Source organism: Monopterus albus, unplaced genomic scaffold (genome assembly GCF_001952655.1).
Source record: "Monopterus albus unplaced genomic scaffold, M_albus_1.0 scaffold69.1, whole genome shotgun sequence".
In the NCBI taxonomy this organism is placed as follows: Eukaryota; Metazoa; Chordata; class Actinopteri; order Synbranchiformes; family Synbranchidae; genus Monopterus; species Monopterus albus.
The window spans coordinates 4,477,672-4,493,889 of NW_018127949.1; the positions used below are offsets into that span (position 1 = coordinate 4,477,672).

Below are 16,218 nucleotides of genomic sequence, written 5' to 3' on the forward strand. Positions count from 1 at the left end.
CATCATTAATGACAGGAAACACTGTTGTTGTCATAGTGAAGTAATGCAACATCTGGCAGACCACTGACTTCAACACCAGCCACATTCAAACAAGACACCTGAGTTCTCATTCTCTGACGTCTACCTGCCTCACTCTACTGTCAAGGCCTGCGCTGCTTGATCTCTACCCTTCATGATATGAGCTCCTCCTGTTCTGGTCCTCTGTTACCATGACCACAGGCTCTCTGTCTCTCCCTCTGCACTTCCGATCTCAGGCATCTGTCTGCTATTGTGTTGTCTAGTAGAAAAAGTATGGGCAGTGAAATGCTAAAAAAGTGTTACAGTGGTACAGTATGCACAAGACCAGGACCCTAAAACTTAAACAGCTAAATGGAATTCAGCCATTATTATTTTTATTAGTCACAGGTGTGCTTATCCTACTGTGACATGTCAATGGTTTCTGTAAAAAAATGTCTTTGTCATGGCTGCTGTTCCTGCTATTCCCTTCCCACCACTCATCATCAACTTACCTCGCTACTGACTATTGTACCTGCTCCCAGTCCGTTCATTAACCCATGAGTATATTCCCCCTTGTCCTTAATAGATCTTTTGGGATGTAATTCCAGGAAGAACATGGATATAACCGAAAACATAAAAACATTGGTGTGGGTAACTGCCACTCGGACTCATCAAAACAGCTGCATCCACCAAACTCCACAGTTTGAAATTGTTTGGGCTTTTTGCCTCTATGTCTGCAGGATTTCAACACACTGCACATAACTGCATATGAATGGACAGAGGAGAGAGCCAATCATTGTGTAACATAAGAAACGCATCGATGGGACATTGTGTTTTCACACTGAACCATCATTTTGCCTAAATTCAGTTTGTTGGATAATAATAATCCTTTATCTTTTGTAACTACAGCTCCCATAATGCATTGGAAAATGTAAACAGGAAGCCCCGGCACCTGACCAGCATGGTGCCAGTTAGTGCAGGATGGGCATGTTCTCCATTTCATTTAAACTCAGCATATGAAACAGCACTTTCTGCTTGTGCCGACCTGAAGCCACGGCAAACTGTGGCAAGTCAACACAATAACATGAGGAGTCCAATAGGACGATGAGTAGCAGCAAGAGAAGCATGGCTTTCACTTCACAGTGAACGTAACAGTAGTTTGGCAACACTTAATCCAAACATAAAACTGAATGTGTTGACTTTTCTATTTCTTCTGTGGTCTGAAAATAAGGGCAGCTATTTGAACATCATGCTGAGCTTAAGAATTCACTCCTTCACCTAGAATGAAATTAAAACCATAAAATCACATTTGATGTTATGATGGTGTTTTGCTATCTGGGCTCTTTGTGGCAGGATTCAGTCAGTGACATTTAATGAATGCTTTTTGTGTTACTCAAAAGCAGATACATCATGCTGCTTATTATGAAAGGATATTTTCTTGGATTACCATCCACTGTTTATCAGGTGATGAAGATCAGCATAATATCGCCACTTCATAAACTGTGAGCAAGCAAATATCTGGTCTTATTGCTCAGTATGCTGCCCCAGAAGCATAGCAGATTACAGGAACCAGTTCTGTAATGAGTCCTGAAGCAAACCAAAGAGCCAAAGTTACCACTAAACTGTATGTTTAATTTGTAGTTTCTCTTCAAGTTCTTCCTCACTGTGGGCAATTGTATATACGACTTTGTATAAACGACTTTACAGCATACTGTGAAACTCTGCCCAAGTCAATCCAACACAGATTCAGTAACAGGATGCCTCATTTATCATGCCCTGCTGGAAACCCTTTTCTCAGTACACCTGAAAGCACACAGCAGTTAAACTTTCAGATTAATCTGTAGTTAGATTTGATCATAAAAAACTGCAGGAAACATTGGACACTTACAATAGGGGGTGCGTGATCTGACAGTCTCATGTTGTGAGCAATCTCAAACATGTCCAATCTCTCATTTTAGTGAATTGTGAAGATTGTGTCATTTGGACGACTTGTGTTTGCAAACTTCACAACATAATTTCAAAAAGAATTAATAGCATAAATCCACTCAACTGATGTCAACAAACCAGTAGAATGATACAGTCAAATGATATAGCTTATGGTGGCTAGATAGATTACTTCGGGTGTCTCTTTACATGCATTTCATTTGGTCATGGTGGTGCTGCTTGTAACATAGCATAGTTAAATGGAAAGGAGATCAAGCCCATCTGAAACACAGTCAGATTTTCAAGTGCACTTTTTCTTCCATAATGTGATGTACATGTAAACAGTGTAACATGGGTAGCAGCATGGCTAGCAGCGGTACAGCAGAGGAAGACTTGGTACCTAAAATGAGCTCAACTTCTATAATGAAATGGTTTGTCTATTCCAGTCAGACGTGACTCAGAAAACAGGTTTCTGCAAACTTTATCAGGTAACTGTAAGTACAGTACAGCAGGTGGCAAAACTATGAATCTGTTAAATCACCCGAAAAGAAAGAATCTGAAGGAGAATATCGAGAGTTTGTCCCTCAGGTTGACATAAGCCAGTACAGCCATATCATAATTTTGAGACCAGTGTAGTGACTTGAATGCAAATTTGTTTTAATCGTGCAAATAGACAAATGACAAATAGACTATTTCTAGTCTGGCTGTACGTTACAGCATGTTTCAAAGTTAGGAAGAAAGATCACAATTCAGATCCAGGACTGTGATTGTGGCTAAAAAGATTGTGATATTATCTTTTAGTCAGATTTCCCACCTTTATTTACAATTAATCTTTGATTTACTCTGAAGTCCCAGTACAAGCTCACTTTCCATTTTCAACTTTATCTTCCTTACACTGCATCATACATACACAGTACAGATGTACACACACACTGCTCCCACGTATTTCTGCTCCCTCAAAGCCAGTGTAATCTATAACTTCTTCAGGTATTTAATTTGAAACTGTGTTTACACAGTGAATAGATCCCAAAACATGTACATACACTCTTATTAAATTGCAGCAGTCACATCCACACAGAACAGCCACTGCTGATGATGCTTCTGCTGCTACCCAGCAGATCCCCTGCAGTGGCAGGGGGTTAACTGTCTTGCTCAGGGGGCTTGTAGGGGCAAGAAAGCAGTAGAGAGTATTTTAATACACAAGTAGTAGATTATTAAACATTGCAGAGAACAAACAGAGTCTGCTTCTGCAGTCCTAAAGCAATCAGCTGACAACAATTTAGATAATCGATTATTCATACCAAAGGAAAAATGCTAAAAGATGCACTCTTGCTCCAGCTCATTAAAGGTGAGGTTTACTCTCAGTTTTGTGCCATAGTAAATTTTATCAACCAAGCAAACAGTAATAATAAACTAATAATAAAAAAATATTTTAGTTGCAGCACTGTTGCTAATAGGGCGAGTCTGTCCTAGACTTGAACTTTGACCCCTTACTGTTCATGCATGCACATATGCAAACAAAGAAATACCCTGTAAAAAACAACATTCCCTCAGTTTATCCTCAGTCATCCATGTCCTGCTAAAATCCTCTCTCCTCTGTGTTTGTGTAGATGTGTATGTGCCCTTGAAGTGGCCCAATTCTCTACCCGTTCAAGCTGCTTTCATGCCTTGGCTGAGGTATTTTTCTTTTCATAAATAAACTTCATGCCCTTCATGTTGTCTATTCATCTCTTGATTCTTGTCTCCATCCCATCCTTCCTGTCATCACAGGCACTCATTTTTCTTCTTACCTTATTCGGCTCTTTAATCCCACTCTTTCTCCCGGCAGTATCCCCACCAGTTTTCTCCTCAGTTTTTTCATACAGTATACTCCTCATCCCTCTTTCTTCTCTTCTCCTCCCTCACTAACTTTACTTCCTCTCATCTATCCCTCTGCTCCCTTCAGCTCTCCCTAAGCTTCTGCCTCATCACCACCCTCCCTCTTCAGCTTACTCCAACCTTTCTCTCTTCTCCCCCTTTCTCTCTCTCTCGCTTTCAAGCCAGTAGTCAAGAGGCATATATATGTATGTGTGTGTGTGTGTGTGTGTGTATGTGTGTGTGCTCATGCACATGCGTGTGAGAGTAAGTTTGTGCCAGCTGGAAGCCTTGGGAGGAGGCAAGAGTGCATCTGTATGTGTATAAAGAGAGAGAGGAGATGCAGCAGTAGCAGCGCAGTGTAAGCATCCCCACACAGACTGGATGTCCACATTGAGGCCAGACCAGCAGCAGTGCCAAAACCCCCTAAAACATGCGAACACTCATTAATATGGCGCTAATCTCATCCCTGTCATGCTTAAATATCAATTTACTGCAGTGTGAGCAGGGCAGGGGAGAGCATCTCAACAGTAAATGCAAGAATGTGCATGTTTGTATCAAGCATTTAGAGCAGTCACTAGAATACAGACATAGGGCACCTTATCTCTTTATGTAAAATGCCTTATTAGAAAGTAACAGCTATTTTTACTCATGCATAAACACAACCCATACATTCTAAATTGTAAATACAAAAATATGAAGAGTATTAGAGACATAACTGTTATTAACATTTCAGAAGAGACACCACTTCTGTTATAATAAAGCACTACAATGATTGAAATTATTCTTTTATATCTGTAATAGCCTGTGTTTTAAGTATTTTAACATGAAAGTGGCGCTGTACACCAGCACAGTGGATTATAAACTAAACGGACATTATGTGAACAAACTGCTGTTCTTCAGTTTTATTACAGAGGCACATAAGCACATCAGATAATCAGTCTAGGAATTGTTTTACCACAGTTGTCTATAATGTAAATGGTCAAGTTATGGTGACATATAATCAAATTAAGTCATCATATTATGTGAGTCTGCGGCTCATATCAGTCTGTGACATGTTTACCAGCGTATCTGTGCACATACATGGAAAGGAAAGTTGGGAGTTCTTATCCTCGTTGATCACAGAACATGATAATGTTGACTGTACCAAAGGTTAAAACTGAATTTGGTAAGGGAGCCTTTTTATACTGCTCTTCATACATGGAACTCTCTGCAGATGGAGCTCAGTGAAATGACTGAGGGAATCTACTTTGGGTAGATTTAAAGCTTTGTTGCATGGAGTCAGTGCTGCAACAAGTACTAGCCATTGTCAAGATGTCTGATCATTTTATTTATTTGAATGCCTTAAAATAGTATGTCTGACTCTGTTTTTACAGGTTTCATATGACTAATGAAAGGCTGTTATGGATTTATTTGTATCTGTGTTATTTGTAAGGATTGATGTTGTTGCCTGTCTTAGACAGGACAATCTTGAGAAAGAGATTTTTATTTCTCATTGAGGTTTTCCTGGTGAAATAAAGTTTAAATAGATACAAATATAAAATAGACATCAACAGCTAACTTGATTTGTCCCTGAGATTTTGGGCTTTAGCCTGGACTTCAGCAAGTGCAGTGTCCCAAAGGTTCCACATACAAACTGCTACTGAAACTGTCCAAACTATTTAGAGCCTTTGGACAACTGGATGAATCTTTTTTATTTTACTTTTGTGAACATTTGATTAAACACAACAGACTAAAAATAGCTGACATGAGCCAGTGGATTCACATCAGGTGCCTGACTTGGCCAGTCAAGAGCTCCTAAATATCTGTGCTACTCCCTTAATACTTTCTGACTGCCCTAAATTCAGGGGTGTGAATGTGCCTTTATGTTTATCCAACTTACCTGCAGAGCGCTGTTGAGGAAGCAGCTGTTTTGTCCTGGCTCATTGCTCAGACCTTTGCTGGGTGCGATAGAGGTCATGGTTCTTGGGGTCACCAGCCCCTGCACCCCGCCTACTGCTCCGCCACCTGACGCAAAGTAGTTCCTCTTCCACGACATCACTACCTGGACGCCACCGTTTCCACAGCGGGGCAGGGAAGGGGCGGGACAGCAGACCAAGTGATGGCCTCTATGTTACTCCCATGAGAGAGAAATAGAGAGAATGAGAGAAAAGTGGAGGAGGAGGAGGACATAGACAGAGGAAGAGGAGTGAGGCAGTGGTGGTAGATCGAGTTGATGTGGTGCGTCTTGGGTGAGGATTTGGCACCCATGCAACCCTCCCCCTCTCCAGCCGTGTTTTAATTTTAAAATCTGTCCACTTGCTGAAGCCAGCAGTTGGCTTTTTTTTCTTTTTTAGATCCTTGGATTTAACCGTTAGTGTTTGAGGACATGACAATGTGTCCAAAGCGTCCTTTGGCAGATTCTGTCAGACAGCACTACTGTTCCTCTGTGTGGCCTCCTTAGATGTTTTCTTCTCTTTCACTCTTCCTGTAGGGCACAGAGACCAAACTGTTAAGACTCCTCACACAAAACAACAAGAACCACCAACTGGTTATAAAAATGAATTAAACAAAGCACATATCTGTTTGACCAGTTAACTTTATATATAATGCATAAAATACTGTATAAGGAGAGTGTTGCTGCAATACAGATAAAAACTCCAAATGCTGTTAGGGGAGATAAAACCGGAGGTACACTATATGCTCTCTCCTGGTTTGAAAATGTACCTGCTGCAGGCAAAACTTTTCTTATCTGACTGATGATGACATATCTGTACTGAAATTTTCACAATGTCTTACAGGTGTTAGTATTTACAGTCCAACTTCAACTGGTGGAGTTCAGCTCCATAGTTAGCTAGTTAGTTAATATTGCTGCCCTACCCTGACCCAAAAGATTAACTGATGTGAAAAGTTCATGCAGTGTGAAAAGCTGGCACAGCTCTGAGGTAGAATTAACAATAAGATATGCAGCTTTTTAGCTAACTGTTTTAGAACTGCTTACTTTGGTCTCCCCACTGTTGTTAACCCTTGTTTACAGAAACTAATGCCGATAACGCCACTGTACCCTACCTCCCCAGCACCAAAGAGCAAAATTAGCAATTAGCTAGCAGAGATAGTTGAACATTTAACAGCAAAAGAAATAAATATTTTTCTCAAGAGACCAAAACTGAGCTAAAAGAAGAGTGAATAGTAAACTTACTGCTAGTAACATAAACACAGCACCAAATGAATTTATATAAGACAGCTGTTGGCTAACATGTTAGCAATGACAACTGATAAAGCTAATGAAGTGGCTGTGTATTTGTCAGCTTGTTCATATGTTCTTCTGCCCCCTTGTGGCCAAAAATTGATTAATTTAAATGTGTCGCTTCAATTGCTTTTGCACCATGAATTATGAAAATCATCAAATGAACACAGTCAGGGTAACATGCAAAAATCTGTTATGTCATTTTATAATCAATACTTAGGGACATTATCTGCAGCTGCTGCTGGTTCACACTGCCATGCACAATTGTGTAAAATGAGCAGGCAGGCTGTGCGTGTTTGTCACAGTACAGTATATGTATCAGGGTGTATACATAAAGCTGCATAAGACAGGGCAGTAGCTAACAGATCCGCAGTGCCCCCACTCCAGTCTCCCTCCCTTCCATCCCCTATAGCTTCCCAACATTTGGCAAAGCTCCCTTGCCTAGTTGCAGGGTTGTGTTGCTGCCACAGCAACCCTTGGCAGAAGGCCAAAGGGCGCAGGGATGCTGTATGAGCAGGTGAGCTGCGTGGGATGTAGGTATGGAGATGGGCACATGGGACTGGGATGGTGAGGTGTGGCGATGAAGGGATGGAATGCAGGTAGGGGAGTGACAAGGACAGAAGGAAGTAAAATACATCATAGCTAATCTGGAAGGAAACATTGCAGTGCCATTCCATCTACTTATCACACAGTCTATCTATATATATATGTCAGTATATATATATATATATACTGACATATCCAGTAACAAACAAATCTAAATTACCAGAGGATTTATGAAGGGATTTGAGTGGCATGCCCCTGTGTGTCATTTTTCCTCTACAGAACAGCATCCTAAGCTTCTGTCTCTGTGTGTGTGCGCAAGTGTGTGTGTGTATGCATGTGTTTCCCGCTGAGCCCGTGTGGAGTGTGTGATCACACATCCTCTCTCTGACTGCACCCTGCAGCCACACACCACCAAGATCACTCTGGCAAGCCCTCGCACAAGTGCTGTTGACGTGGCCAGTACATGCGTGTACATTTGTATGTGTGCGCATCTGTGTATGTATGTTGGTGCGTGTAAGTGTGTGTCCCCACATCTTTGGCTAGTTGCCATGGAAATCGGCCAAGCAGCAGGCACGTGGGTAAAAAGCTGAACCATGTGATTTAACAAGGAGACACACTGTGTTGCACTGGTTGAGAAAGCAAACACAAACACACACACACAGGGCCTGCGAGTTATGTTATGATGATGTGTATTGATGGTAGTGCATTCTTGGAAGCCAGAGTGAGTCAAGATACAAGTCTATCAAACTCAGAAAGGTAAGTGGATTAGGGGGTTCAAACCCACATGGGTACATGTATGTACTGAACTTTAGATAACTTTTTTGTTATTTTTTTATTTATTTATTTGACTGTTCCCTAATTATCACACTGTCAATGTAAAATAACTGCAGATATGTGGTGGTAACATGACTTCATCCAAAACCTTCTGAAATATTACCAAGAACATGGGCACTGTCATTTGATTTAACTCCCACAAAAGAGGCATTCATTGCAAGAATGTTAAATTACTTTTGGAGACATTTTGGCCACTCAGTGTGCTTTACACATTATTAAGTTGTGATACCGCTTCAACAAATCTCTTAAACAAGCAGTCACAGACAGTACATGTGATGCCATGAAAAATTATTTATCTGACTCGTAAACTACGTAAGGAAACATACAGTATTATGGTTGGGACATAAGGAGTTACTGTAGGTTTAATATTGATCTTTAATGTTGAATGAATGTGTCAATATGACAGCAGATGATTACTTGCAGATCAATAGAAGCCAGAGAGGACACAGCTGTGAGCTGCTTTTATATTTCTACTTTTCTGCCTCCACTGCTGTTACTACTCCTACAATCACTAGTGCATCAAATAAGAACTCTACTTGCTGTGATATTCCATTTTCTGTGACTAATTTACTGTGACTCCCATGACATTTACACATTACTTTTGCTAGTTTTTCCTTTTTTAAAAAATTATTAGTTGATTTGTCATCTCTCACCTTATTTTTGTCTTTCTACCCAATGATGTAGTTTTCCCTCCTAAAAGTCCACAAAAATATTTGAAGGGGAGTATCCACAGACTTTTACTTCCCTGTAAGGTCACATATTTCTTTGGTTTCATCTTCCAAAGCTTTCAACAGTAATAAAAAGGATCTCTTTTTTCATGTTGATGCTGTTATGTTCTCCAATCTATTTATTCCCTTCAGCTGAGCAGGATGCATTTCAAAATCCAGCATCTTGAGTAAAATGCTGTTAATGAAATTGTTTTACAGTATGAATTTATTGTCACTGTCTCTGTCTTTTTCTCTCTGCTGTGGGTTAATGTGACTTCGTGACAGTGACACCAGTGTCACGCCAGCTAAACAAGAGCTGACATTGTCCCTGAGGACAATAGCCTGTCTCTCACACTGTCTCTCTCCCACTCAAGCAAACACAATGGCCAGAAGCATATTTATATATCCCTGCTGGAAACAGAAGTCTTGATCGCTTCTTTCACAAACTGTGCTTTCACTTTCCTCTCTCCTCCCCATTCACTTAATTCCTGCTCTCTGTCTCACTTTCTTCCACTTTCCTCTATTTTTCATTCACTCTCTTCACTTCTTCCCCCATTCATCTGTGTCTCTGTCCTTTCTGCTTCCAAAAAACTGCACATGCATGTGCACACACACACACACACACACAGACACACAGTGGTTTCCCTGTAACTGGGTTATGTGTAACTTCAAATAGCCCTAGTTGACAATAGGGAGAACCCAGAGTTCATCCTCCCCTCCGTGCTTCTCTTTCTCCCCCTCTTTTCCAGTTTGATGAATCTAAAGGAAATGTATACTGTACATACATTGTGTGTGTGTGTGTGTGAGCATACAGTGCACACACCTGCATGTATTAGCATACTACCGAGACTAAGATCTTTTTGCAAGCTTCAAGGTCATTTCCCTACTCAGCATTAAAGTATACATGTGAGAATGCACATGCAATCACATGCATGCACACAAACACAGCTACACACATGCACACTATAACCTAGATGCAGTCCATTATCATCATGGCACATGTGCACCTCCAATCCTATTAGTAGAAATTGAATATTTGCTTAATATTTAGGCTATTACATAACCATCTGTATTTTGATGCATGCTGGGAATCATGGGAGGCTTTGACAGCTTAGGTCAGAGTACAAAGAGAGGAGAGGATGAGAAATGGGGTCTCATGGTGATGAAGAGAAAGATAGAGGAGAGGCAAGGAATGGATAAGAAGGAGGAAAAAGAAGGGGGGAGGTCAGAGAAAAGGAAAGAAGGAGAGACAGAGGAGAAAAGAGAGATCAGAGAGGAGAAAGTGAGGGAAGGAAAGAGGGGAGATGAGAAAAGATGAAAAAGGATGATAAGAGAACAGGGCAGTGGGAAGAAAGAGAGGAGAGGAATAAGTGGGACATGTCAAAGAGGACTGGTTAAGGGGAAAAGAGAGAAAGAGTGGATGGTAAAGGTCTCCTCCTTCTGACTTAATCTGCTCTACATTATACAGCAACCCTGCTATAATCCCATACATATGAACACACCCCAATGCACTGGAGTACGAATGCTGTAAATTAAATATCAACAGGGGACAAGTCCTCTGGGAAACTGAGACGCAATGCAAGATCAGTCAGGCAGGACCACATCCAGAAAGACATACTCAGAGGATTTAAAACAATTAAAGAGCAGAATCTAAACGAAGATTAGATGTATGTTTAAGTTTGTCAAAATAATCACTGAAACCCTGAAACAGATTGGTTAACCCTTTTCAACACATGATGGATGATTTGGTAATTATTATTTTGAAGAAATAACTAAGCCAAGAACCAAAGTCAGATCTGAGCATGGAGATCGAATCCACAGAGCTGAGGATGTCAGTTTGTGTGACTGTCCACAGTGGCACACAGCACTACATAAACCTCCACGATCGGTTTAATGCCAGCGGGAACACCCCCACATAGAACTGCTCTGAGACTGAAGCCAGGCTTTTCTGGAAGTGTCTCCAACTGGACTGAGGCTTAAGAACAAACTATTTTATACCTAAATGTAATGTGAGTTAGACTTCCAGGTCATCCCTGCTGCTCAAACAGCATAAAGCATCTTAGGACAAGGCTACAGTAGCTGCAGTGACAGGTCATAAGATGTGGAAGCTGTATATCATATTCAATACAGTTGTGCTCTGACGATGATGATGATGATTCTAAGCTAAAATAAGAAGTGTGGGTATTGCCCAGTAACCCGCTGCAAATACACACACACACACACACACACACACACTCATACACACAGATTTCCAGAGCATTTCATCTCCAAAAACTAAAATTGATGATAAGTCCAACTTAAATGTCAAGGCGACATTTCATCTCAGTTTGGATGGTGGAAGTGTCCTGCTGGAGCTGAGTGTGTTCTCATGTGGTTTTACAATGTAGTGGGGGCATAAACCTGTTCAACCAGGCAAATTTTATCTCCCCTATGGAGAGGTTAAGCATTATTCAGTTTGGGGATAAAGTCAGACGCAGGATAAAGTTAATATAAGGGTTAGGTTTGTGTTTGGACTGGTTAAGGTTAGAATAAGGCTTCAGGAGTCACTGTAAATCAATTCAATATTTCTAAAACAAAAATATGCGCTCCTGCATAATGATGTATAGGAAAAAGAGAAGATGGTCATTAATCCTTTATTTGTAAGCATTCACGTGTGTGAGGCACCCAGCAGAGGGCCGCGTCACCGTCGTTAATGTGACAGTATGGCAGGCAGTGATGCGGCTCGGTAAGGAGCCAAAGTCATCAATCTCGCGGATTGAAACGCAACCTTAAATCAATAGCAGCCCCAGGGAGCGATAACAGCTGAGCGTGAATCCGCCTCGGTAAAAGACTGCGGTCTCTCGAACATCCATCAACAAGTTCACACAGTGTACAGTCCGCCAAACATCGCGCTCTAAACAAAACAGGAGCCTAAAACACGCAGTCCAGGACGCACGCAGTAGTTGTACGCACCTGAATGGCTGAATGGGACGGCCTAAACAATAACACACCTGTAACTGAAAACGGCACGGTTGCACACCGTGAACTTGAGGGAAACGATGCTGTTGCCCGTTTAAGGAGCCACTACCGTAAAACACCAGGGACAGTGGGTTACCGACCTAAGACCACCTGAAAATTAAATAAAACGGACAAGACAGAGAACAACAGCGGCAGAAAGAGCAGCGCGAGCAAAGATCATCGCCCGTGCTGCTGATGAGAGTAATGATGGTGATGATGGAGGGAATGATGATGATGGAGAAGGTGACAGGCATCAGAGACTGTCACGAGGACACATCTGTAGAGAATCACATCTGGCCTACACACTGACTGGCCCCCAGTGACCACACACACATAGAGAGAGACACTCCACACACGGTGTATTTCATCCCGTACAGTCACATGCGCATCCCCCGATCTTCTCCAGCAGTGACGGAACCTGTGAAGTGCGCGGAGTACAGGATTTTACTCACCCCAGGTGCTGTCGACATCAGTCTCCGTCCGGTCGCGCGTCTTGCGGTGTGATTTAACGGGAAAGAGGACGAGCCGCGGGCGAATTCAGCTCCCACTGGCGATACCCTGCGTTGCGGACGCGGTACGCCGCTCTCGCGATACCGTGCCATCTTCAAGCTCTTCGTTTATGAGTGAGTGACGTAGCGGTTTTATCAAGAGGTTTGCTCAGCCCGATGCCGCCGCCTCCCGGGCACTGGACGAAAAGAGGATGATGATGATGTCATCCCGTTGCTGACCGTGGTCTCTCACCTGTTTGAGCACACGCCTCCACTGTCACATGTAACCTGCTGTCAACAACAAGCAGACAGCAGTGCAGTGTAATTAGGTTGGTTTACTAAAATACTGTACAAATTTGAGGTAGGTTACTTGCATTTTACCATCTGACAGTCAAACTCCAGGCTGTGACAAAAAAAAGAATGCAGCAGAAATGCCTGTAAGTTAAGGTTATTTAAATTAGATAGCAGATATGTTCGTTTCCTCATTTTAACTACGTTTCCTTAAGTATCATTCCAATGCAGGAAACTTGCTTTTAACAGAGTTCTTTTACAGCGTGGCATTGGTATTTAAGTATAGGAACTTCTTTCACCAGTGCATGTAGAGGCCATCTGTTTAACTGCTGTCACTGGAGACCTGCCAGCAACAGTTTACAGCCACAGCCTGAAGACACTGCCTATTCATAGAGTAGGTGAGAGATCATGGAGACACTGTCTAGTTTAGCACAAAAGCATGCAAAAGGAAAAAAGATTTTCAGTTATTTTAATAACTTGTTAGAGGACATGCAGTGTTATTTTGCAACTTTGCAATAAAATCTTATGTTTTGGTCACTCCAGGTCTCTTGACAGGGGTGGTCCAAGCAGTCAACCCATACCAGGCCCGCCCATTGTTTTTAAAACTGCTCTGGGAGAAATTTACCTAAAAAAAAAAATGCTGTGTTCTGAAAGTAAAGATTTAAAGAAATAGTTCTCCATTTTTGAAAATATGCAGATTGGCTTTCGTGCAGAGCATTTGATGAGAAGGTCAATACCAAAATAAATAAAAGGTAAGCTTACCTTAACATAAAGACTGAAATAAGGGTTGTTTGCACTTTGGTTTTTGTGTGAATTAAACAAAGAAGATATTAAGTATTATTTAGTGCATTTTAGAGGGGCTGGTTGGTGGATTTTACTTTTGGACTCAGTCAGAAAGAAAATAAATATGTTTATTTTCTAAAATGTCAAACTATACCTTCAAGTTGGAGGTATTTATAAAGACAGCATGTTAACACTGAAAATATACAGTAAATATTTCAATATTTTGGGCATTTTTGCATATCAGTTCAATGGTGGAATGAAAGTTAACAGAGCCCCCTATGATTTGTAACTTGCTTATTTTGGGGGTCCTCAGAAGCTGCTTAGTTCATTCTTGACCTTGGAAATAGTAGCAGACAAATGCTTAGATCATACAGTAGCCACATTTCCAGAGATTTCAACCACATTCCATGGTTTTCAGAAGGGGTTTATTATTATAGAGATGGCTTAGGTGTCATCATGTGTCTTAAGTATGAATTTTGGTCAGCAGGTGGTTGCATATTAGGGGGATATCATAAGCCCTGTTCAAGAATGGTATTCAGCAACTCCATCCAATGAAAAGTGTGGTTGAAAACTCCAGAAAGAAATAGTAATAGGACCTTGAGTTGAGATTGGTTTGTTTTTATTATTCAATACTGTAATGACAGTTCTCCAGGACTAGCACATGCAGCATCAACAGGACAAGAAGACAGACATTCTGTGAAGGGGAAGCTTATTGCATTTATAGACTGTTCTAAGAATGCAGAGTGCCTGCCTATATGTATATTCACACAGGTCTCACATTAGCTCACAGTATGCAAAATTCTACTGACTCATTCACAGCTGCATATGAAAAAGTAGGAAAGCACAGGAGACCAGGGGAGACACGTTGTCCTTTTCCATCAACTCATTTTTAAATTATGCTGATTACATGCAATTAAAGAACATTTCAGCATGTGTTCACAGGAGCTTCAACAGTTTTAAACTGGTGTAAATTGTGATCTCTTGCTCTTATATATACAGTATATAGTTATATAGTTCCAGTGCATGTACAGTACTTGTGTGTGTGTGTGTCTTTCAGGCTACCAGTACTATAAGCATGTTTGTGTCTGCATGCATGTTCACAGATCATCTGTCTCTCCATCGAAAGGGATGTTGTCCAGGTACAGGGGGATGTGTGAGCTGTCCTCACTGCAGACCCAGCCGATGGGTGTACGGTTGAATGAGGGGCGTGAGCGGATGTCAGTCTCCAGGCTGGCCAACGTCTCTGGCTCCTCAGTGGCAGCGCTAAGCTCTGGGAGCCCAAAGGTCAACAACTTAGATGCCCCTTCGAAGCCGCCGTAGGGAAGTGCCATCCTGGGTGGCAAAAAATGAGGAAAGAAGTGAATTGAGGAGAGACAAGGTAAGCACCTCTGATATTATGCAATACAGCTTTCAAGTCTTGTTACAAGAACATACAAAACATCAGCACAATGCATTTAATTAGATTTTCTTCATCTTACCACAAAATGAAGTCTGATGTACTCTTGCTTGCTCAGATACTTAAGTGAATTTCCCATGTTAAATATAGTTCGCTTGTAGCATGTATGGATTAATGAACAAGCCCAAATCAACACAAAATAACAACAAAATGGCCGCAAAGAGATGCAAAACAATCATGAAGAAGCTCAAAATGATTCCAAAGAGACACACAGTGGCCATAAAAGATGCAAAATTATCACAAAGAGACACAAAATGAATACAATGTGACACAAATTGACCACAAAGAGACACAAAGCAATGGCAAAGAGAAGCAAAACAACCACAAAGAGACACAAAATGGCTATAAAGTGACACACAGTGACTACAGAGAGACATAAAATAACTACAAACAGTTATCTGGAGCCTTTTTTTTGTCCTCTGTGATTTCTGGTTCATCTGCGAAATGTTAGTGAAGTCTCTTTCAGTCTCGATGTCTTGTTCCTACTGTAGTTAGAAGAGGTGGGGGGCCTTCAACATATCAGTGACCAGGGACTCGCTGTCTCATAATTTATCTATGGCTGGTTGTTTATTGCTTATTTAGACCCATTAGTAATTACAAAGGATACCGCTGCTCTTAGCAGGGTCCATAACAACTATTAACAGTATTACAACGAACAGAGATCTAGGATTGAAATGGGATTAAGATAATTACATCAGGGGTGAAATGCTGTCTCAGTGGTAAGCGTATCAGTGGATTTCTAAATGTCATCAGTGTTGTACAGTACATCTTGTGTGTATCACTGCTGAGGAGAGCCATGGAAACACAGCTGGGAAGAGAGCCTCTTTTCGCTGCTTACGAAACAGCAAACCACCGGTTGTCATAGCGATGTGGGTTTTATGAGAGCTGCCGAGACCAGAGCTGCAGCCTCAACACTTTTGACATTATATGCAACAATATTCCCCTTTTTTTGTGTTAAACCGCTGCTTTTGTGTTTCTGAATACAGTTGCAAAATCACAGTTATACAATTAACTGTTTTTAGCTTTTCTGAAAAGCCACACTCACAGCTAAGATGAAAAGCTTCCCATCACAGAGTGGTAGAGGTGATATTGTTTAAATACTACACATGTTCAGCA

At 41.3% G+C, this 16,218-nt stretch overlaps 2 protein-coding genes across 4 annotated transcripts in view; both read right to left on the bottom strand.

Annotated features, from left to right (window-relative positions):
- usp54b (ubiquitin specific peptidase 54b) overlaps positions 1-12,672 on the bottom strand; it is a 50,678-nt gene extending 38,006 nt beyond the window's left edge. The window contains exons 1-2 of one of the 3 annotated variants that reach the window (XR_002275333.1): positions 12,537-12,672; positions 5,657-6,241 (exon numbers count right to left, since the gene is read on the bottom strand). Coding sequence is in view for 2 of the 3 variants with exons in the window: in XM_020605097.1 (XP_020460753.1) it covers positions 5,657-5,812 (156 nt within the window). In the remaining variant the exon portion in view is untranslated. Of the gene's footprint in view, positions 1-3,710; positions 3,834-5,656; positions 6,242-12,536 lie in introns of those variants that run through there. The other 2 variants (XM_020605097.1, XM_020605100.1) reach the window with 2 other exon arrangements.
- A 1,516-nt stretch (positions 12,673-14,188) lies between these two features.
- The window catches only part of myoz1b (myozenin 1b), an 8,615-nt gene continuing 6,585 nt past the window's right edge, over positions 14,189-16,218 (bottom strand). The window contains exon 6 of the mRNA XM_020605201.1: positions 14,189-14,978. Within this exon, the coding sequence (XP_020460857.1) occupies positions 14,744-14,978 (235 nt within the window). The 3' untranslated portion in view covers positions 14,189-14,743. The remainder of the gene's footprint in view (positions 14,979-16,218) is intronic.